Genomic DNA, 25,538 nt, shown 5'->3' on the forward strand with positions numbered 1-25,538 from the left:
TCTATTCTCAAGGCTAAATAGGCCCAGTTCCTTTAGTTGATCCTCTATGGCATGTTTTTCATTATTCTCACCTTTCTGGTTACCTTCATGGGAACGTGTTCCAACATACAGAAGCATATTACAGTGGATTGTTTCTTGTTTTCAATTTTGAAATTCTTGCCTGCATGTCGATTCTTGGTTTTCCCTACCACTGGCCCACATTCACTCACCTTCTCGTGGCTTGTCTGTGTACATGTTAATTTACCTAGATGCTGGAGTTAAGAAATACTTATTTGAATGAGAAAAACAAATTAAGCCTTTTGGGGCTTGAGTACTTTTTTTTTTGTTATGTACAGTGCTACACTTTTAATAATGGTATGTGTTTTGTTTTTTATATTTCAGAAACGGCACAAGGCTGATAATGCAGTGAATAAGAAACAGACACAAGGTAAGAATGATTATTTCTCATTTTATAGGTTTCTAACATATTTGGGGAAGAAATGATTCCAATTAAATGTAATTCAATTTCAAGGACTATGTATCTCTTAGGCCTTCATTCCAGTTCTGGAATCTGAGTCTCAGTATTTGTCAGCATGACATTAAAATTCACATTAGAATGATTTACAATTGTAATATATTTGGAAGGTAATGTTTTTAATATAGTTAAATGCCTCAAAGCAGTGTTATCCTAAGTACCATCCATAAATTTGGTAGCTCTTTTGACAGTATTGAATGCCATAAAATATGTGTGTGTGTTTTATCGTGGTCCCCAGAGCTTCTTTCAAAAAGGTTCCTAAGTAGTAGTTTGAAGTTCAGTTATGCCAGGTAAAAGATGATAGGAGAGCATTAAAGGCAATTTTGAGCTATTCACATGATCTATCAATTATCAAAATTTTCTTCAGAAATTAAACACAGTTCAAGCCAGATTTTATTAAATCTCAGAATACCCTTGGAAACCTTTTCCCACAGAGAAGCAGTTGGATTCTCTGACATTATCCATTAATTTTTAATATTTGCTTAAATAAATTCAACTAAGAATAATAAAGGGTAATAAAGCCCTTTTTGTCATACCAACCAATATTTACCAAATTCTGGTTTTATTGAATGTCAGGCTTATGGATTTTGAACTTGATCTCTTAGGTGATGGTGAGGCTTTGAAAATTTTTGACATTATGATAAAAAGTGGAGTTTAAGGAAGGTTAATGATGATGGTGTACAAAGATAGATTGGAATGAGCAAGAATGGAGGAAGAGAAGCTATTCTAATAGTCAGGGTGTTGAGTACTTAGGGCCTGAAAAGGATGAATGGGAAGGAAACTGAAGGAAGCATCCTTTGACTTTGGTACTTACTAATAAGGCATGAACCAATCAATATGCATTATTAAGTAACTCCTATGTACCAGGTGCTGGATGTTAAAGATACTGAGATAAAAGAAAAACATCCTCAAGGTCCTTATCAGGGAGACAGTATCCACATGTGTATATATATATATACATATATATATATGTGTGTATATATATATATGTGTGTATATATATATATATATATATATATATACATATATACATATAATATATACGCACATATGCATCTGTGTGTATAGATAGAGAGATAGATATGTCATGCAAAATAATTTGGAGGGGGAAAATTCTAGCAACTGAGGAAGACAGTTCAGGAAAGTCTCATATAGAAGGTGGCGCTTGATTTTTGAAGGAAACTAGGGATTCTACGAAGGTGAAGATAAAGATGAAGAGAGGATGTATTCCAGGCAGACGTGATAGTCAGCACAAAGACATGGAGACAGAAGATGAAGTATTGTATGTGAGAAAAAACAAAAAAACAGAAACAGGAAGACTGTGCAGGTTTTTCTTTATGAAATGGTGTGCTAGACCTGGAGTCAGGAAGACCTGAGTTCAAATTCAGTCTCAGGCACTTGCTAGCTATGTGACTCTAGGAAATCACTTAACTGCTTTCTGCCATAATAGCACCCAATTTTTTGTTGTTGTTATTTTGTGAGGATCAACTGAGAAAGTAATGGTAAAGCATTTTAAAAACCTTAAAGCATAGCACTGTGAATGACTTACCTATTCTCAATACAGTGATCCAAAAGAACATATGGTGGAAAAAGCTATCCACCTCCAGATAAAGAACTCATAGAGTCTGAATGCAGATTGAAACATCCTTTTTTTTTTTTACTTTATTTTTCTTGGTTTTTTTTTTGTTCTCTTGTTTTGTTTTACAGTATGACTGATATGGAAATATCTTTTGCATGACTGCACATGTATAAGCATATCAAATTGTTTGCCTTCTCAATGTGGGGCAAGTTGTAAGGAGAATTTGGAACTCAGAATTTTTAAAAAAATGAATCTTAAAAATTGTTTTTGCATATAACTGGAAAAAAACTGTAAAAATTTTCACTTAAAAAAAAGAAAACCTTGAAGCACAATGTAAATACTAACTATGATGATGATAATGGTGTATTACACATGGTCTTTCTTATAGGTGGCTACCATGTTCAGAGAAGCGTCCAGTTGCTGTTACAGCTCTAACTGGTGTCAGAGAGTCAACTGAAAAAAATAGCCCCATTTCTCTGACACTTACAGCTGCTAATATTTCTTAAGTATATACATTGCTTTTCATCCTCAAAGCATTTCTTTTGTCTACCAGTTGCAGATAAAATTTTTCTGCTTGGCTAATAACAAGTATTTCTTTTGTCTTCCTTGGGCCACATTTCATTGAATTGACAGGGTTGCTCCTTTCCAGAAAAAAAAATCTGCAGTATATTTATCATAATTCTGACAGTATCATTTTTAACTCCAGAAATTGATGTTTCCAAAAGAAGCTTAGTCGAGCACAAACCAGAACATATGGGTAGTGTAGACAAAACTTGTTTCAGGAGCTAAATGGAGGGATGGGAGGCTTAGAGCTATAGAAAAACTTTAGACAATGGTTATTGTGCTTTGAATTTCATATCTGAGGAATTATTACTTTCAGACTAAGGCAGTGCATTTATATTCTGGGAGAAAAGAATCTCTTTTTTTTAGGCCTAGTTTAATCATATTAGTCACTTTTTGGAGTTTGGGAATTTGGCAACTGATGGAAGATGAGAAAAATGTTTGAGGAGGACACTGTTTGCTATTAAATAACTCAATATGCTTAATTTGAAAGCAATCTGTTGCCACTAGAGCAGAATAAAGGCCCAATTTGCTTTGTTGAATTGGAAATTAGAGTATGTATACAAAAAAGAGGAAGGGGAACTGTATTATTATTTTTTAATAGACAGTCAAGCATTAAACTTGTCATTTTCAAAACACTTATCAGTAAGATCATTTTACCCCCCAAGGGACATCTTTCTCTAAGATACTTTATTAACTATCAACTCTCTTACAGATTAGAGAAAAAATACTTTTATCGTCTAATTTGCATTAGGGTAATTGAAGCATTTTCCTCTTCCTTCTGTCTTGGTTAATAGCAACTTTAGAAGTCTAAAACTTTAGCTCCCTTCCTAATATTCTTCACCCTATTGTACGAGTATCTATACATACCCACCACCTCATACTTCCTGTGTGGTGGAAGCTGTCCTTGGTATGAAAAGCTGCTTACTACAGAGGTTCATATCATTCCACAGGAAAGTCCCTTCTTTAATGTGAGACTAGACAAGTGCCTTGGAACCCCTGCATGCTTAGAGGACCAAGCTTTTTAACAATTTTAAGCAGAAACACTTAAACATACAAAGAATGGAAAAGAGGATATGAGCAAACTCATATTAGGTTTAACACAATTGTAATAAAATTGCCTAGTTTATGTGACAACCTGAGCTTTTTCTTTCTTATGTGTATTTTTAATGCCTTATTGATTCTGTCTCTCTTCCAACTCCCCCCTGCCCCATCCTTTCCCCACAATGTTGTTATTACCCACTCCATCCTGCGAAAAGTGGCCTGCCTTTATAATATGTTTCAAGGAAAACGCATCAATACATTGGCTGTATTTGAAAATATGTGTTTCATTATGCACCCACATTTATCAGAAATGAAGTGATTAACTTCTAGGTCCTTCCTTTCCTAGGTTGAAAAGTAATCCTTTTTATAGACTGGGAGCTCTTGGAAGCCCAAACTTGCAAACTCAAGTAGCAGTTGCCTCTGTCTGCTTAACCCTGGGGACAAGATCCACTTAATGGAACTTGGGTGAAAGAATTGTTGACTACTGAAGGACCATGGAGTGAGATAAAAAGAGAGCAAAGATTCTCCCTGAAGCTTACAAGACAAAGAATTGGGAGGAAAATGGCAGACATTCCATTCTCTTGACTCATAAGACATTTCTGAATTAATTTTTTTACACTTGCAAATAAGCAAATAGAACTGTTTTATTACATAAAACTGTTCTATTAATAGTCCTTAATATTTCTTAAAATAATTTTTTTTCATTAAGCTGGGAGACTCACTTAAATTCCTTTCTTTCTGTTTTTTTTTTCTTTTAGAATATTGCCACCTCTAAAAAAAAATGATCCTAGATCTTGGTCTCTTCTGAGTTCTAGAGGTTTTCATCCTGCTACACCCCTTCTCACCTATCTGTCCCATCCCCCTGTTTGGCTGTGGTTTCTCCATCTGCCCAGACACCCCACTGCCAACTTGTCTAAGAGCTACTTAAAGTTGGTATTCCGTGACTCAGGGAGTCAAAAGTTAAGAGAAGATAAGGAGTACTTTCAGACACATACTAGATTATTTTGTTTATAAGCCACTGAAGAACGCAGGTTTATATGAATTAGAATGGTTGGGGATGTATACTTTTTGATTTGCTTCATTAGTTCCAGTTATATCTGTAAAGAATAAAGAAAGCCCTTTTAATGGTTGAAAAGTCATAACTTTCTTTTCCCTCTTCAATATTATTATGCCTTTATTATTGAGAATGAGCCAAAAGATAATTTAAAAAGGTGAGGTAAAATAAGGTAGTTAGACTGATAGAACACCTTAACATAACACATTTCAAAAATTAACACTGGTCCCATGATGCTTAATTTTATGTTGCTCTGTGAATTTCATATCTCTGAATATTAAGTGGCAGGCCAGAAAATTGAGAAAATGAAGGGAGAAACAACATTGGATTTATTGCCTGGATACATAGTTCTCAGGGAGGGAAAGGTGTTTATTTGTGGGGAGACATTTTTTGTGCTATAAATTAAACCTGTATACTATGTGGTCATGGGAATACCAAGTAAAGTCCTAAGGAAATTTAGAGATATTTAACTCACCATTATAAAGCAATTTCAGATTTTTAAAACACTTTACATGCATAATCTTGTTTTAAATTTACAATAGTCCTTTAAGCTAGAAGTTATTTTTATGCCTTTTTTACAGATAAAGAAACTGAGACTCTGAGATTAAGTGACTTGCCCATGAGCAACATGATTTGAACTCTGGTCTATGTGAGTCCAAGTCCAGCATTCAATTTATAGGACCACAATACCTGTTCAGTATAGGTTATAGCAATTACTTTATTAGCTACCTTGTTCTTTTCTTTTTTTTTTCCCAAACCAAATAACCCTTGCCCTTTTCACCTTTTGATGTTGAGGTCAAACTTGATAGTTCAGTAAAAATCCATAAACTGTCTTTTCTTCTCTCTACTTCAGAGAAACCCAAACATATAGCATCACAATGTTTCCTGGATATCACAAAGTCAGTTTTAGGTTCAAAATTACAATACTTGGCACTGATTGTACCTTTCCCCCCTAATTACCACATTTTTCCAACCGTGAATGCTCAACTCAGCATTTATTGAATGCCATTTGTGTCAATGACACTATTGGGCATTTGGTGGAATACAATGATAAATAAGGTGCAGGTCCAGATTTCAGAAAGGTAAGACAGCTATACAAATATCTCTTTATATAGGGTATTGTAGTTAAACTTCATAAGACAGGTATGAGCTAAGGGCTATGAGAATATAGAGGAAGGAGAGATTATGCCAAACTGGGAGGATGAGAGAAGGCTTCTTTGACTAGTTGTTATCTGAACCTGGTTTTTAAAGATTGGTAAGATTTTAGTGGGTAACAATGTGTGGGAGGAGAAAGGGAGTTTGGTTGAGACAAGAGAAATAAAACCACCCCTTATGGTACAACTTTTCCTCTACCAGCTCTTCCCAGGATTCTAATCATTAGAATCTCCCACTGGTTATTCTAGCACCCAGCATGTCTCCTCTGCCTTCTGAGTTGCTCCTGCTTGCCAATTTAGGTTGTGAGCTTTTTGCAGCCATTTTCTCTTCTCCCTAAAGATAACCCTATTTTTAAAATTTATTTTAAGGGTTTGCACGATGTTGGGAACCCTATCCTAGGGAGATAGTAACAAATTTGAGGGGAATTTTATAAGCTTACAATGGATTTGAAAATGAATGCTGGTCTTATAAATTAAGTACTCTTTTTGGATTCCTCATTTTTTTTTGCTAATTCTTCTACTTGATTAGAGATTATTTATAGCTTGTTTAACTGATGAATTCAACTGGAAAGGCTAATTTATGACTCAAATTTTAACCATCAGTTTTCCTCAGCTTCAATTGTCTGGAGTCTAGTCTTGGAGTATGGGGCAGGGACTTCTGTCTTGTCACTCTCATGGACTTAGAGATATTTCTATCTCTATCTCCCTCCCATTTTTCCAACTTAGTTCCCATATGAGATAATTTGCTCTCTTTAATAAAGTCATTGGCTCCATGGCATTACACTGCTTTAGATTATTTAAAAAGATGGTTAGTGAATATCTAGAAGAGGACCTAGTGAGCCTAATCTCATCAAAGAGTAGTCACTGATGGTTTCATGTCAACTGCAAGTAGATCCTCAGTGGAGTGCCTCTTTGTTTGGGTTGATGCCATTTAATACTTTTATCAATTTTGAGAAAAGCAAAGAAATAACATGCTTATTTCTGGGTGGAAAAAGTTAACAGGGATAGCTAACATATCATATAGAGTCAAGTTTCAAAAAGATCTTGACAAGCTAGTACATTGTGTGAAATATGACAAGGTAGTAGCCCTCCCATACTTAGCCTTGGTCAGACCACTTTTGGAGTATTGTTTGGTTCTGGGAACCACATTTTCAGATGGACATTGATAAGCTGCACAGTGTCTGGGGGAGAGCATCCAGAGTGTTGAAGGCCTAGAGTACATACTGAATATAAAGATTGGTTGCAGGATCTGGGGATATGAAGACAAAATAGTTGTCCTTAGGTACTTGAACAGCTGTTACTTGAGAGAGAGCCATTAGACAAACTTGTTCTTAGTCTCACATTATGGAATTAGAAGCAATGGATAAAAATAAAGATGCTAATTTAAGCTTAAGTAAACAAACACTTCCTAACAATTAGAACTGTCCAAGAGCAGTGGGTTTTCTTGAGAGAGAAGCAGCTTCCACCTCACTGGAAGTTTTCAAGCAAAAGCTACATGATTCCCTTTTGAATATGTGTGGATTGGACTAAATGGTCTCTGAGGTCCTTTCCAACTTTGAGATTTGGGGGGATTATGGAGATCATAATTCTTAAAGCTCTAGAAGATCTTTCCCTGGAACAGTCCTCTCTAGTCTTTGGTTGTCAAATTGAATTTGTATATTTTATGTAATATTTCTCTATTCCAAGGAATAGCTCTCATTCTTGGAGGTTGTCCCTTCTACCTACTGCTCTAGATTAACATTAAAACCTAGTGACCTGAAGTAATGAATTTGTAAAATGTAAACTCTTTGAGAGTAGGAACTACTTTGTTTTTTTTTTCTTATATCCCCAGCACCTAAACACAGTGGTTTGCATAGAGCAGGTAGGTTATAACACATAGTGTTTGATGAATTGAGTTAGCTTCTCCTGTACTATTCCCAGTAAAAGTTCTCCTTGATGCTCATGAATTGACCCAGTTGTGACCCTATTCCTCCTGGTGTCAGGCCTCTAAATCTTTTCTCATTGGCTGTTTTGAGAAGATGATCATAGGGCCAATGGACATTTGACAAGTGTCCTTTTTTTGTCTGCCGGCTCCAACTACTCTGCATGGATACACATGGCCCATGGGAACTCTAATTCCCTGCCCCTGTCCCAGCAAGTATAATGGTATACTAAAGTCTAGGTCAGCCATGAGAAACAGTGCCTTCCTTTTGAGAAGATCTCTGTTTTATTCTGAATAGTTCATGTTTGTGCTTAGTGAGATTGCTGAGGGCAGGGATCATTTTTACCTTTCTTTGTCTCCCCAGCAGTTATTTTAATGCTTTGCATAATAAATGCCTTTGCTTTGTTATTAGCCTGATGCCCATTTCCTGACACACTCCTCTAGGCATGAAAAATGAAGGATAAGCTCAGCTGGAACAATAAGTCCTATAGGCTAGATCTGCTCTCAGTTTTCTTCTAACAGTTCTGGTGTTTATTTCCTTGTTGTTCATTGAACCCTTTCCATTTTGAAGAATATTCACTTTGATTCAAATGGTGGAAAAGGTAGGAGATGAGCAGTTCTGTTTTCTCTCTGTTATCGCTAATATTAAAATATCTTCATCAAGCTCTGACCTTGTTCTTCTTTGTTGTTGGTCAGTCATTTTCAGTCTTGTATGACTCATCATGAGCCTATTGGTGCTTTTCTCAGCAGAGATACTGGAGTGAGTTGCCATTTTCTTCTCCAGCTCATTTTACAGATGTGGAAAACTAAGGCAAACAGAGTTAAGTGACTTGCCCAGGGTCACACAGCTAGTAAGTGTCTGAGGCGAGATTTGATCTCAGGAATATGAGTCTTCCTGACTTCAAGCACTCTATCCACTACACCATCTATACCTTAAAAAAAAAAAGCACCATAGACAGTGGCTTTCTCCACCCCACACTCTCCCCAAAAAAACTTCAAGGCTCTAATCTTCTTGACACTGTTCTTCCTTGTTACTTGCCATTCATTCATAGTCATCGTTAGTTATTTATTCCTCCTTTTTTTTTATAGTTCACCTTTAAAATCTGAGCTCATTTTAGAGATCCTTTTGTATTTCTATCATTCTTATTAAGGTAAGAGTTCTTAACCTGAGGTCACTAAAGTTGTTTTTGTTGTTGTTGTTTTTAAACAAATAACTATATGTTAATATAACTGATTTACTTTATAATCCAATGTATTTTGTAAGTATTTAAAAAGATTATTCTGAGAAGGGATGCATAGATGGATTATACAACACAAAAATGTTTTAGAACCCCATCAGAGACTTCTGCTTTTTCCTCATCTGCAAGGTCATTCTGTTGTCAGTTTTGTATCTGAGAGCCTCCCATTTCTCTTGGGTTATCTTCTATTTTATTAGTTTCTGATCCTAGGATCAAGTCTATCATTTCTCTGAACTCACCTCCAAATTCTTTTAAAAGATGTCAAACACTGTGGCATGAGGAGATAAGGAGGGAATTGTGGGTGTGGAATCTTGAGTGAAATGTCATCTCTGTCATTTGTGAAAGCCTTATTGTGTACATATCAGATCAAATGAAAAAAACATATGTAAAAACACTTGATAACCTTAAAGCATTATATAAATGGCAGCTATTATTATTTCTACGTGATTTTCTTTACTGGAGCTCAAAAAACAAATTAGAATTAAGAAGACTTAGTCATTGCTGTTAAGGCATTCCCAATCTAAGACCAATAATAAAAATGTAATAGGTGTGTTTAACAATATACAGGGATGTCTGATAAGTAAGTGCAGTTTTAATTCAACTTAATTTAAATCTTAATATTTCAGTTTTAATATATGTACATATGAGATAGGACATATGGACACATATTTTGTGGTAGGCAGAACCTTCAACTTTCTTTTCATTGCTTAATTGAAAGAAATGTTTTCATGGATAGGAAGTAATGAGGGAAGTGGACAATGTTGTATGTGGACAGAACCATATGAACAGAGTGATAGTACGAGATGATAACAGAAAGGGTTATAGGAGAATGAGGTCAAATCATAGACAGTGATTGAGCTAAGAGAATGAGGGAAGTGACCCTTCAGGATCAGATTTGGGGGAAGAAAAGAGAGAGGAGAAGCAGGAGTAGAAAAAAATTTCCATCTATGAATCGAAGCAGTACTGTCAGAACTGAATTATTGGTTCTTGCAGTTGCATCTAAGAGGTTTGCCATAACATGTTATTCCCCATTTGTTTGTACACTGATAAACTACATCAAGGTGACCATACCCAAGCAAGTGTAGTTTCAGTTCCAAAGCCACAAAAGATAGCCAAGGAGTTCTCTGGCTCATGCCTCATAGATCTAGAACAGGAAGGGACCTTAGTGATCATTTAATCTGGACCATTCATTTTAAAGATGAGGAAATAGAGTCCTAGAGAGGTTAAATGACTTCCCAAAGTCACACAGATAATAAATGGCAAACCTGTTGGGTCTCTGACTCCAGATACTCCATTCTTTTCACTGCCCCATATTGTAACCTTGTGTTATAAGGGCTTCCTATAAAGACACTGTAAGATGATATCACACACCAGCTCATCTACCTGGCATGTCACCTAGTCATCATATTTCCATGCTGAAATTGGCCTTAGCAAAGAAGTGCAACACAAAACTGAGAAATGGTTCTAGTTGCACTATTGTGTTTATCTGTCTTTTACATAAACTATTTAATGTTATGTGTGCATCTGTTGTTTTTAGTATGAAAGCTACAGGGAGGCGGGATAGTGGGTAGTACTTAAGTGCATGGGATATATTTAGAATTATAGAATTGTAGATCTAGGCATGGAAGAGACCCCAGAAACTATCTTGTCCAATAGCCCCACCCATCTATTCCCGTCCCCACCCCCAGCCCCTTTTTACAGATCGGGAAATGGAGGCCTTGGGAGGTTGTGACTTACCAAAGATTACACAAGTGACAATTGTCAGAACTAAGATTTGAACCCAGGTCCTCTGATTCCAGAGCCAGTGTTCTTTCGATTATACCACCCTGTCTTCTTTAATATTCATTTCAATATTTAAAAGATTGGGCTTTCCCTGTGCAGCTTACCACTCATCTACAACTCAGTATAGTGTTTTCAATAGTTGTTGTCCCATCGATGAAGCCATCTTCATTGATTTTTGGATGATTAATTATCTGCTAATTAATAGCATGCAGATTTGACCACCTGTAGCTATATGGTGATGGTAGAATTTGGGACAATTTATTTAAAAGCACTTAAGATTTATTGCTTGAATGGTCTTGTCCAGGTTACTTAACTTCTCTAGTCTTCACTTCCTAGAAGGAAGGATGAAGATATTGGACTCAATGGTTTTTAAAGTCCCTTTTGATTCTAAATCTATCATAAAATCATATATTAAACTGTTATTATAGTATATAGTAGTAGTTAATATAGTATATAGTAGTTTTATCCCATTTCCTTTTATTGTTATACTGATTGGCTAGACTTAGCTTATTTTTTTTATCATCTATATGAGGTAACTTTCAAATTGTAGCCATACAATTTTTCCATTTCCTTTCTCTAGTTCTTAGTTCTTATGTACTACTGGCCTTTAATAACTTAAAAATTCAAGGATCTGTGATTTTATCTGGTTGAATAGTCCCTCTCACATCTCTATGCATTAGTAGATAGTTTTTGAGTGTTGCTATGCTCAAAAAAATTCATTGTGTTGTTGTTGTTCAGTTGTGTCTGACTGTTTGTGACCCCATTTGGGATTTTCTTGGCAAAGATACGGCAGTGGTCTGCCATTTTCTTCTCCAACTCATTTTTACAGATGAAGAAACTGAGGCAAACAAAATTAAGTGATATGTCCAGGCCACAGCTGTCTGTGGCCAGATTTGAACTCAGGAAGATGCATCCTGACTCTAGGCCTGGCAGTCTATCCACTGAGCCGCCTAGCTGCACCCTTCCTCTCCTGTCAAATTCATTATCCTACAGCAAACTTGGTGATGAGTCTTTTCAAATAGCTAGAAGAACAGCAGATATACAACCCATCCGCCAGCTTATACTGGATGTCCTTACTGTTTGGTAGGATCTTTCAAAGCTTGCATCCCTCTGAGTCTAGCATAAGTTTCAAGAACTCAGCATACGTTACACACTGTGGTAAAACAGCAGAGTAGGACTCTAATGGAGACATGGGTATATATGAGATCTAAAATTGATGTATACTGCCATTTCCTATTCATTATGTTACTTTTGAATACATTTGTCCTCCAAATAAAATTTTTAACCTTTTAAGATCTGTATTACAAAATTTTTTAGAAAATAATCATCTAAAATTACCATCCTGTGAGTATTTAGATTGTAGGAAATCTTATCAAGATATGTTGTGATTTCTCTTTTCAGTTTTGAGAAATGGTGCTTGGGAAATTGTTCACTGGGAAAAGGTAAGTGTTAGTTTTTATTTTGCTCCATTAAATAAGTACTTTCAGGTGGTGCTATTATAATGTCCTATTCATAATGCCGTTAGCTAGCTGACGTAGGAAATTATGTAACATTCTGCTGATAGGGAATGAACTTAATAGTGACCATATATAAATATTGTGCTACATATACCATTATAGTTGTGTATGAATTCAATATAGTGGTATATATACTCAAACACTAATATATGTTTAATGCTTCTGTAGTATGCCAGAATGTATATTATTTTAAAAATAATGTTTAAGTTTCTATTTACACTACAGTATACTTTTAGTACTGTTTTTGTAGGTTTTATTTAACCATGAATATTTTGTTTAATATTTTGTATTTTAACCTTCTACTGCCCAACTAAAAGAAGCAGTTTTAAACTTGATATAAAGGGGAAAATTATTTAATAAATGTTTCAGGTTTGTACATGATGCTTCAAGGTGCATAAGTTACAAAAACCCCAGTCTCATAAAATACCTACCCTTTAAATATAACTACTACTTTGCTAGGGAATAAATTGCTCCTCTTCAGTCAGTTAGGTAATTTACTCTTAAGGTGTATCATTCAGCATTTAATGAATCAGAGCCATAGTTGACTAAGTGGGGCCCAAGCGAGTGAACCCAGCTGATACGGCATCCTAGGCAGTGGACTCTGATTCGTGGGCTGAAAAAGAATATTTCCAGTAGAAGAGAAGTGGGTTTTTTTGTTTTGTTTTGTTTTTACCACAGAGTCTTTTGCAACCCAGTGTCCCCCATCTGATTTGGGACCACGTCTCTGAATGAATTAATGCCTACCTCACTGCTTGCAAATTATTGAGCGTTGACTATGTTAGTAATTTTAGTTAGGTAATGAGAAATGGAGCTTTATGTCTCCCATTTTACATCTCTTAAAATTTAAATTCCGCTGTCTTTGTTGGAAAAGAAAAAGAAAATCCCTGAATTACTTAATGCTATAAAGCTGACTTCCTTTTCACAGGAGCAAAGGAAAGGGATAAAAGAACATATTACAAGCAAAAGCAGTTGCTTTAAAAGTTTTTGACTGGAGCTTTAACATTTGAATATTTTAGAAAAAATATTAGTTATAAGTAAATACAAGTGGGTTTCCCACTCGAGTATTTTCTTCAGTATTTTCTACATAGTTTAACAGAAATTTGTAAATTCCTAAATAAATAAGTATACTTCAAGAGATAAACAGATGCAGAATGGTTGGAAATTTAGTGCATTATGCTAGAATTTGAACCCCTTTGTCATCTCAGAGAGATTTGAAGTTCTTGGAAAAGCATAAATTCTTAATAACTTATCTCATAAAATGGGAGAAAAATACATAGCTTTGATTTAATACCTAGAACCTTTTATTTGTGTCACTGGAGACTCCTGGTGGTTGTTCTTTTCTATTAGTTTGAGATAATTATTACATTGAGAAAGATCTTGAGAAATCTCAGACTTTTTTTTTCTCCTTAAGCAGTAATTGTGGTGATAATTCTTTCAAGAAAGCCAAGCACAGATTTTATTTCAACTAGTGAATTCATTTTGCTATTTAATGTAATTTAAATAATCAGAGAGCCACAAGTTTTAATATTCCATCAGTGTCTTGCTATAAGCATATTCAAAAATGTATCTCCAAGTTGCATTTTTATGTCACTCTACCTACTTAGAAAAAATAGCAATAAAGTCATAGGAAGATCATTTGCTACTCATCTTTAATTTTAATATCAATCATAGTGTGAATCCCATCCCTCAGCTGCTTGATAGATTAATAAAATTCTGGAAAAAAAGATAATTCGCCATGCTTATAAAACCTTACGAGAGCTTTCCAAAAGTTGTCTTCATTTTTCTATGTTGTCAAATTCTTCCATTGATGATATTGTAGGACTTTGAGGAATTTGAATCAGATCTGTTAAACATGTCCTTTATAATAATAAAAGGATATTAAGCTATTTCCCAAAGACATTATAACAAAAAAACTAAAAATATTGAGCTGAAGGCAATTTTTAACATACCCACACATGATTGACAGTTGCTTTGTATGAAGACTTAAGCTTGCCTTTGCTTTAGGAATTATTTTAGGAGTAAAATATGAATCAAATATAATAAGTCACTGTCTCTTCTTAGATGGTTAGGCCAATTCCATCTGAAAAGATGGCCCAAAGGAGTAAAACTTCTGTAAAAATAAGTGCATTCCAAAACCAGATAAAGAGGACGGGATCCAGTGCAAACTAAGGAGCTTATTGCTTTGTGTTGGTTAAAATCTTCAGGAAAGGAAGATAGAAGTTAAAAAATACTTTCTTTAGAATTTAGAATCGCCACCACATCAATATAAGAAAGTACACTTATTTTTTAAAATGTTCAATGTTTAAAACACAATAATCCCCTAATATTTTATTTTCTCCCATCTTATAAATAAAGAAACTGAAGCAGAAAGGTTTTAATTTGACTCTCAACCCAGTAGTTACTATTGCCACAGGATCTTTGCTGTATGTGTTAAGTTAAAGACAAAATGGATAACATGTTTGTATTTTGAGTCCTTGCTTCCTATTGAGAACTGTTCTTTTTTTCAGGATAAGTGCTTCTTGCTGTGATTTCCTGCATCACTGTTACTCATCATTAACTATACTCAATCACTCCTCTTCTTCCCAGTGCATGAAGAGCTGCAGTCTGTTATAATTGCCTGAGGTTGCCTGGGCTTTCTTTTTAGTGCTAATGAGGAGGTGGTGGAGAGGAAGTTCCACATCAATTCCTCTTTCTGGTGCTGGAAAGGCCTTTGGAACACTCTTGAGCATCCATTCATTAAAGGAAGAGTCACAGAGGACAATTCTAAGGAAAATGATGTCCTACCCATTTGTAATAAGTTGTAAATAGCCAAATGCAGTACAACCAAATTTAGAAAATACTTTAAGGCTAGATAAATATAAATTTTAATTACCTTTGACATTCACTAAAGCAAGTATACAAAGCAATGTCCTAGACAAAACGAGACAAAAAGGAAAGCACCTTCCTGGCTGCAGAGCATTTAGCAGTGACTTTGCTGCTATTGTAGTTAACCTGTTGGCTGAGTCTGGATGCAGATAATGCTCTCACAATCATTGCTAAAAATTAAGTTAATTTGAAGTGGAGAGCTACAGGTAGGGAGTAATGATGACTTTTGATATCTCATCTCTCCTCTTAGCCCGTATGAAGCAATAAGACTATAGGAACAGTAGCAGTAGCCCTTCTGTGGGCTGCTGTAAGGACGTGTCCATCAATATAGCTATTCGTTAGTATGTCACGTTTCATCTTTTGAGATGGGCACACATATGTAATATTTATCTATATGTGTGTGTCTATATATGTTATATGTAATGTATTACTTGTAAAAAATTGGTGAAACTGTTAGCACCCATTATCATAAAATATTTGCCTACTGCATGGGAGGCACTAGAAATGTACAATGAAAAATGACACATTCCCTTCCATTAAGGAACTTATTTTACCCAGGGGAATAGGAAAAGAGGCAAAGTTGGATTTTCTTCATTACATCTTTATTTATTCTACCAAGATAAACAGAAATTGATTGTATTAGGAAGAGGCTCCTATAAAATGCTGCTTCTTTTCAATTTTGTTGGGACTTTCCTAAGGAATATTCTTGAGATTCCATTTTAGAATTTTCTCGTAGTTTGAGATAGATACAACAAGGTGATTAATGATGAGAATAAGCAGATATCACTAAATTCATCCTATTAAAGAAAAATTAGATGAAACATACTAAAGGTGATAAGAATGGACTGTCTGTCTTGGTGACAGCCTGTGTATAGTATTCAGTCATTTCCATTTTATGTTCATGGTTGTTCATCATCTTGTGAAATTCAGTGGTTATTAGGGATTTTACGTCTTCATATACTTAATCTCAATGGGATATTTATTCATAACTATACTCAATTACAGATTATTAACCAATTCCCAGTTTTCTTTCAGGTAAATGTTGGAGATATAGTTATAATAAAAGGCAAAGAGTATATACCTGCTGACACTGTACTCCTGTCATCAAGGTAGAGATACCTACTGATGCTCAAACAGTGTAGAGGCTGGTTTCTCTACCCTGCATTGAATCTGTGATTGCTCCAAGGAAATAAGGAATAAACAGAAGAATTTTTAACCTCTTTGATGATTTTAATTTAAATATACAAAAATGTTTGGAAAGTCAAAACATTTTACTGCTTATCATATAGAATGAATGATAGGTTCTAAACTTTTAAATTTCAAGGTTAGAATTACATATAGAAGGCATCCTTAGGAGCAGTGCTACTCCCAGGACTTCTGCATGTATTTTTAGCCTCTTTCAATTTTCCTATCATTTATTTTAGGTAATACATGGATTGTGCTATTTTAATCATAGCCTGAGTTTTTATTTATTCTTAATCAGTTCCTTAATGGCATATTCATGTGGGTTTTTTTTTTACATTTTTTTGATGTCTATAGTGGGATGGTACAGGAAAAAGTACAACCTATATTTTTCTGTTTTGTAGTATTATCATTTGAAATGGTTTATTCCCACATACACACTGAAAATGCATTATTTTTCTTCTGTGCTCTTCATGTCAGAAAAGTGAATCAAAATAATTTTGTATTATTTTGTCATTTGTTTAAGATGTCCATGTATTACAATTGTAATTCCAAATATCAGATGATTTTATTCTTTATATAATATAAACTTTATACAATATAAACTAAATGATTTTGTATATAAAAGCCATAAAGTGAAACATAATAATTAATTTTTAAATAATTAAACATTTTAGAGGTTGTTTATCATCATTTCCTTGGACAGTTTTATTTATAAAATCCACATGTGTAATGTGGAAAGTGCACTTTTTTCAAAATCTATTTTATCAGGTCATTACTTAGAGTGATTGGATTTGTGATGAGTTAATGAAAAATAATTGTGCTGATAAAATTTTTTCAAAACATTTACAGAAGCAGATCTGTGAACAGTTCATCTATCCTCTGACTGGATGAACTGTTCATGAATAATTTCAGTATTGTTTTGAGAATTTAAGAAAATGGTTTGCATTAAGTTTGTATCTCAAAGGAAAGAAGTTTTATTTCTTAACTCTTAATCTATTTCGAAAATGATGTCTTGCCTCAAGAATGGTCTATATCATAACAATGTCATGCAGTTATTTTAAGTAGTTTCTGAAAAATTACACAGTTTTTGTAGACATACTAAGTAGCCAATATCCCCAAACCAGAAATACCTGGGTTCAAGCCCTGCCTTTTCCATATATTGGCTGTATGACCAGGAGCAAGTCACTTAATCTTTCAGTACTTTTGGTACCCCGAGTATCTTGCTAAGACTGCAAGTTATACAAGGACTAGGAATTCCCTATACTGTGATAAAACCAAAAGTCTTTTCACCCAAGCATGGTGATGACAAAAATGAATGACTTATTGTTTTAACTTATTAACTGTTTAACTTTTGTTAAATTAATTTTGAATGCTATGTTGTTTTTTTATGCTTGTTTTGAAACAGGGTAGTAAAATGGGTTCTTCATTTGTTCTTTTTTTTAATAGTGTACACTTGTCTTCAGGCTACCTGAGACTCTATCCATCTATCTTACAGACAACACAATATAATTATTGAATTGTAAATCATGTTAAAGATTTGTTTTTATGAACTTTAAAAAACAATTTTCTTTTGTCTCCTGATAATTCTAGAGTTCATTGTTTTTGTTGTTAGGAGTTTCTTTCTCTTTTACTATAATCAAAGGAGCATTATTGGAGAATTAGAAATATTTGACTTTCCTCCTGTTATTAATTATTTTTATATAATTAGCTCAAGTAATGAAAATTGCTATTCATTAACTAGTGCAAGACACAAATTTGTTAGGGTGATACTGATAACAATATCACCTTATATTTGTAGAATCTTTTGTTTTTTCAGAAAGTTTTTCATATATTATCTTATTTTGTTTGTAGCAACCTTCAAGGTACATAAAGCAGGTATTATCACCACTGTTTCAAAAAGAAAGAACCTTAAAACATGAGAAATTTAACTGATTTGGCCAATGTAACAATATAGTTACTGAGAGAGTAGGAATTATAGTGCCTACCTGCCCACCTACTATTTGATCCATTGACCTCCTCACTGTAGCACATTATTTTAAAAAATAAGTGCGGACAAACACTTATAATGATGATGATGATGTTATATTTTAGCATTTAAGGTATTTTGTATTCCAGATTTTTTAGCTAAGACTTACATATTTTTATACGGTATCTCTTCTGTGAGACTTTTGTGAGAGTTTTGTTAGGTTGCATTTTTGTTTTTAATAATGAGAGCTAGAAATCATACCACAGCAGTCTTTACTTTTAAATAGAAGAATATGCTGATGTTGGTTTTCACATTATATTGATGAGCAGTGATATTTCATAAATATCTGATAAATGCCTTTTTGGTTAGCAATACTCTTTTTTAGTTACTCAAATCCATGAGAAGGAAGCTCCAGCAGCAATGGACAGTTAGCTGTATTGCTAGTTGGAGCAGGCTCTTGGCTTGGCTTTCGTATTGCATTTATTTGAAAATTGATTCATTGGTCCATAGAGTTATTTCCCTAAGTCATTTTGCCCAGTGCATTTAGCTGGAACTGATTGTGGCAGTTGGGGTAAAAAAGCCATTATATTTCTGACTTTCTACCTTCTCAAAGTCTGTGATATAACTTTGATGTTAACATGGTAGTTAGGTAATTAATTTCTAATGTTGAACTCTGTTTAAAGACATTAAAAATTATTTTTAGGAAAATGTTTTGAATGAATATTTGTTGAATAGATAGCATAAAAATGCACACTTTCTTTTTTAAAAAATGTTTTCAAGCTTTAAAAAAGAGAGAGAGAGAGAGACTTTTTAATAAAATAACTGTCAGAAGCCATAGTTTTGTTTGCTGGAGGATATTAACAAGAGGGAATAAGAATTTATAAACATGATTATTTATTAAAACTGAGAACTAGATTTGGAAATAAATTATACAACTGAGCAATTTTTTGAAAGCTGTCCTAGTCCTTTTGGACCTGATTAAAATAGATTTTGAAAAATTTGCCTTTAGACATTTTTATTAACATATATTGTTTTATATAATAATTTCAAATTTTCTGTCTCTTTTGTCCATTTATGTTTTTTTTCCTGTTACTCATTTTTTTTCTGTTCTAATAATTTCAAACTGGGATGTGTAGGTGGCAGTAGGGGAAATAGTGAGAGTGACCAATGGGGAACACCTCCCAGCAGATCTCATCAGTCTTTCTTCAAGGTTAGAATGAACAAGTTGCATAGGAAATGTGTATGTGGGTCCTCATACCAAATTAGAAGAGTCTGGCCCAATGTTATTGGGCAATGTGTCACTCTGAAACACACAAAAAAAATTGCTTTTCTTAGAAATGGGCACTTTGCAGATGTTCTAAAGGCATTTAAAGAATATAATTGAAGCTGGCTGGTCACTTTTTGACCCTTGATTGTGCATATCAAACTCCTATCGGATTCAATAGGAGTCTCAAGCACAACAGCAAAAGTAGATTTGGGATTTGTTTATTTTAATTTTATATAAAGTATTAGTATATGTCTATATTTAAGAACAAACACCAAAATTTTATTCTTGCATCTTTAGGATTATTGACTCAAATGACATTTAGCTAAATAAATTTTCAATGAAAGAAACTGTTATTGGGAAAGTATAATAAAAGTTTGCATTTTGCTTTTCAACTTTTCTTTTAGAAGAAATAAATGCCTCTTTATTTTTTACTGCTTGAAATTTTTGACAAATTATTCCTAAAGTAATTACTCTGAGATTTAGGGTTTTATGGGATTTGTAGAGGACCCCCTGCACAAAACTAAGTGTTGTACATTTTGTACTGCATGCATTGGAATTATTATCAACACATTCTTAGTGACAAAGTGCACGTTCCTGTGATATATTTCAGCTGTATCCTAGTGTCTGTCCTGTGATTGCATCTTGTTTCATTTTTCCACTTACTAATCACAAAGCCTGCTTTGCCTCTCTGACTGTAGTCTGTGTTCTGGATGTCCTCATAATTTGCTAAAATATTTATTATCTAGCATGATTCTTTATCTGAAATGTCTTTGCTGCCTTTTCTAAGTGCTGCCTTTTGAAAACTGCCTTGGTAATGGGCTGTCTTCAGTTATTAATGAAAATGTTTTGTATTTTGAGTGTGCATTTGATTTGATCTAGTTCAAACAAAAGTTGTCTGCTTAATTTCCTTGAAAGAAATGGTTATTTTTGAGAGAGAGAGAGAGAGAGAGAGAGAGAGAGAGAGAGAGAGAATATATATATGTGAGGGAGGAGAGAGAGAAATCAAAATAGTATTAGAAGGGTCTTCTCATTTGAATGTCAGGGTGGCTTTGGGCAATCAGGAAAATGTTCATGCTTTCCTGCAACAATATGGCATCCATGTTGCTCAATTTAACATTTGGTGTCTTTCCATTCTTCCATATTATTAATCTGTGTTTGTGATTTCTTTAATGAACATGTAATGAAGTAACAAATTAACCAATAGTTACTAAAAAACTAAATTACCATTGTGATGGTGATAAAAAATAAATTGGTAAAGTGAAAGTATATACACAATTAAAGCTCTTTCCTGTGGAAGATAAGTAGGCACATTTATGAATTTAAAAGAATGTGAAATTATTTAGTTGTCTTTCAAAATTTCTATATGAAATATGTCTTTGCGACATTTGATTGACACAATTTTGATTCATATCTTGAGGACATAAAAAAGTTAAATTTACATTATAGATTCTTAGTGTAACTTATTTATTAAATTGGAAATTGATGAGGGCATTCCACATATGTCTAACTTACCAGACTATCTAGTTAACTGTATATTAATTTCTTTCTGGAAGCTGTTTAACACAGGGAAGCAATAGTTCATCTAGTTTTGATAGAATTTTAGTACATTTGCTAACTAAAACTTGTTTATTGAAGATAAATGGAAAATCAAGCTAATTTCCTAACCAAGTGTTAAATAGATCAATGTGATTTTTTGAATGCTTCCTTTTTTCAGTTGTGGGCATGAATAAGTAGATTTTCTAGGTTTGTGTATATTACAGAGAAACTAATCATATACAAAAATAAATTTAATACAAAACTAATTTTAGCTCCCTATCCTTCCTCCCATCCCCAATCTCTGAAAATGAGATTTTTTCCAGGGTAAAAAAAAATAAACTTTACAAAATGGCAGAAGTAACAAGACAGCAAGTATATATATGCCCACTTTTACTGAGAACAGTGTTCATTCATTTGACCTAAGTTGATTTTTTTTGGAGACAGTTATTTGGGTATTAGTGGATTTTCTTCATCACTTAGAAAGTGTTTTAAAAGAATAAGGGAAACAATCTAGAATGTTCTAATCAATTTCTGCAATCATTGAGAATTCAAGCTGTGAACATGAATGAAACATGATATTCTTAATTAACCACAAACTTTGACACAGAGTTAGGTCCCTCCTTATATATTAATGTTTGTGCTGAGCCTATACATCGTGAGCAAATTGGTATGATAGATAAATCCATTTGGTTAGGACATCTTTAAGATAAATACTGATTACTGCGGCCAAAATGCTTATTAAATAGAAAAAAACTCTAGTCCATTAGTTTCTCATGTATAGACAGACCCTGAATCTGAGGCTTGCTATTCAAATTGAGCTCGTATATGTAAAAGGGAATTTTTATATTTAACTGCTGTATCCTAGAGGGAAGATAAGATTTGAGACTTTGTGAGATTGTGCATCATGTAATTGATTATTGGTCTTGTGATTTTTTTTTGGCTAAATCTTTGTGATTTTTAATTTTAAATAACAGTGAGCCCCAGGCCATGTGTTACATTGAAACATCCAACTTAGATGGTGAAACTAACCTGAAAATACGACAGGTAAAATCTTGTTTATTTTTTTCACATCAATTGTAGTTCTATCAAGTGATGTTAAAAATTTATTTTTTCCGTGTCTCTTCAATTTAAATACTCATTAAACACCTAACTATGTATGTGCCAAATACTATGCTAATTGATGGAGGAGATGCTAAGATTAAATTAGGCTGGGTCTCTACTGTCACAGAGCTTATGGTCTGAGGTGTTTGTGTGTGTGCTTCTGTGTGTTGGTGAGGCCCAGAAGAGAGAGAGGACACATCAATCAGACACCATAAGTACTTATTATGTGCCTAGCACTTTGGTAAGCACTGAGGATAAAAAGAAAAAGCCACAAAGAGTTCCTGTCCTGTACATATGGAGACAAATAAGTTATGCACAGAGATTTTTACATACTTTTGAGAGAATGTTGGTCGTTTGCCAAAATTAGTTTTACTGGCTTGAACAGTAGTTTACTCCTAAGAAAAATACTAAAAATATCTTAGAAATTACAATTTCATATCTTAGCCAATTGGCTAACAACAATATTCTTTTAGTGATATTGTATGGTTGCCTATATGGAATTGCCAAAGTCTTTAAAGAATTAAAGGTTGAAGTCATCCTAGGCATGAGCAGGCTGCATGCAGTACATGCCAGTGAAGAATTGCATAAAAGAAGTAGTTCAGTGGATATCATCTGAGATACATGAATGAATAAGCAGGTGGGCTGGTCATATGGCAAGATCAAGAGATCACAGATGGGACAGTTCTTATACTCCACTGGCATTCATTGAACATCAGGTGATCTAAGCAAAGGTCCAAGCGTGTTGTAAGCCCCTCCAGAAGTTCAATTCAGTGGAGAAGATAGCATGTACCTATATTGGTGTATGTAAAATATATACACACATGATCATAATACACAATGAAATATGATAAATACATAATACAGGAAGAAACTAAGCACTTGCTATATGTTACTGTGAGAGTGGGGGAAATGATTAATGAGCAGAGAAATCTAGCATACTGAATAAGACAGTCAGGATCCAAAAAACATTCTTGTCAGGCTAGAACAAGTTCTTGACCTGGGGGTTATAAAAATTTGGATAGGAAAAAAATTACATCTTTCAATATAATTCATTTCCTTTTTAATCCTCTATATTGGATCATATGCATTTAAATATATAATGTTCATATTATTCTGAGATAGGGGCCATAGACTTGGCTTGACTGCCAAAGTTTAAAAACCTAGAGATCTAGAGCACTGCAATGAATCTTATGCAATGAAATTCAGTAGGTATAAATACAAAGTTTTGTATTTGGGTTCAAAAATTCTACTTCTCAAGTATACAATGGAGTGTGGATGTGGTGAGACATCAGTTTATCTGAAAAATCTCTGGGGATTTAAGTGGAGTACCACATCAATATCAACAGTGTGATGAGGTAGTCAAAATATAAAGATTAATGCAGTCTTGGATTGCATGAAGACAGTCACTAGCTTTTGGGATAAGGAGGTAATCATCCCTCTATGCTCTGCCCTACTCAGACCACATTTTGATTATTTGGTTCAGCTTTGAGTACTTTGGTTTAAAAAGGATATTCATGGTGGGCCACATAATAGGCATTTAATAAAATGCTTATTGATTACTAGACTGGAGAGTATCCAAAGGAAGGCAACCAGGTGAACGGCCTTAAGTACTTATCATGTAGGGATTAGTTGAAGGGATTAATTGGGAATGTTTAAAGAAGAGAAGACAAGATAAGACTAAGGAACGGGAAGGACATGATACTCATATTCAAATATTTAAAAAGTTTTCATGGGAAAGATTAATTAGACTTTATCCATTTGACCCCAGAAAGTATCACCAGGAGTAGTGAATAGAAATTGGAGAGGCAAATATAATATAGTATCAGGGGAAAAAAAAACCTTCATAACAGACATATCCAAAAGAAGAATGGGTAGCTTTGAGAAATTGTAGGTTTCCTCCCATTGGAATTCTTCATAGAGTGGATGGCTATTTGTCATGCTATAAAGGTGATTCCTTTTGGTTAAAAAGGATGGACTAGATTTTTTTTTTCGGCATTTGGGGTTAAGTGACTTGCCCGGGGTCATGCACCTCGTAAGTGTCAAGTATTTGGCCTGAGGCTGGGTTTGAACTCAGGTACTCCTGACTTCAGGGCTGGTGCTCTATCCTGTCACCTAGCTGCCCCTACTAGATGGTTTCTAAAGTGCCTTCTAGCTTATATTCTGTGATTCCTTAAATTAGGCAATGATTCACAGGTGATTTGAAAATTGAATTTGGATCTTAATAATTGGTTAGAATCTTAACAAGTGAAGAATCCAGGAAGGACAATGAACAGCTTTCTTGGCATAGGAAACAATATAAATAAAGGCACAAAGGTAAGATATAAGATGAGCTTTATCCTAAGAATTAGTTTGATAGGTACATGGTGGAGTGACATGAAGTAAAAGTGAAAAAGTAAAGTGTTATCAAATTGTAAATGACCCTGAATGACAGTTGGCTAAGGAGTTAAAAATTTTATTTGGTAGGTGATAGGGAGACAATAAAGGATTTTGAATGGAAGAATGATATGGTCATATCTTTGAATAAAGAAGTTTACTCTCCAAATGATATGAAGATTTAATTATGTAGGGATGAGTCTAGGAGGGATGGATATTAAAATAATCCAAACAGGTGATAATGAAATTTTGTGCTAGAATGGTTGCAGAGAGAGAAGAGACAGGAGGCCAGTTCTGAAAAAGGTTTGGAGGTACAACGGACAAGACCTAATGACTTGTAGAGAGGGAAGACATTGCTGAATGATGGAGAATGGAGTGGAAGATAGCATACTGGTTTCACATAAGGGTAACTGGATGAATGGTGGTGCCACCCATAAAAATGGAAAAGCCAGTAAGGGACCAGGCTTTCAGGAAAAGAAAATAAACTTGATTTGTAACAGTTTGTGACTGCAGAAGAGACAAAAAGGGGCCAAGGACATAATGATATTGAGGGATGAGGAAGAGGAGCTAAAGACAATTAAAGTACAGTTGAAGAAGTAGGAGACCCATGAGAATGTAGTGTCTAGACATCCAAATCTATGGGAAGATTGAAGATGGAGGAAAGGCCTTTGGATTTAGCAATAACATCATTGGTGACCTTTAAGGAAAAATATCAGTAAAATGGTAAGTGTAAAAACCAGATGGTAAGGGGGTTGTTTAGTAAATGGGGAATGAGAAAATAGAAGCTTTAAGAACTGTTCTGTTGGGTGGTTTTTTTTTTCCCAAGAAGTTTGACAGTTAAAGAAAGGCACCAAATGGTAGTTTAATATAGAGGGTCAAAA

At 34.3% G+C, this 25,538-nt stretch overlaps 1 protein-coding gene across 1 annotated transcript in view; it reads left to right on the top strand.

Moving 5' to 3' along the window:
- Nucleotides 1–25,538, top strand: part of ATP8A1 (ATPase phospholipid transporting 8A1) — a 282,797-nt gene that overhangs the window by 52,645 nt on the left and 204,614 nt on the right. The window contains 4 exon segments of the mRNA XM_020990843.2: nucleotides 382–427; nucleotides 12,249–12,289; nucleotides 19,517–19,590; nucleotides 22,158–22,227. Of these exon segments, the coding sequence (XP_020846502.1) occupies nucleotides 382–427; nucleotides 12,249–12,289; nucleotides 19,517–19,590; nucleotides 22,158–22,227 (231 nt within the window).

This window comes from Phascolarctos cinereus, unplaced genomic scaffold (assembly GCF_003287225.1).
Source record: "Phascolarctos cinereus isolate Bilbo 61053 unplaced genomic scaffold, phaCin_HiC Scaffold_9;HRSCAF=440, whole genome shotgun sequence".
Taxonomy (NCBI): domain Eukaryota; kingdom Metazoa; phylum Chordata; class Mammalia; order Diprotodontia; family Phascolarctidae; genus Phascolarctos; species Phascolarctos cinereus.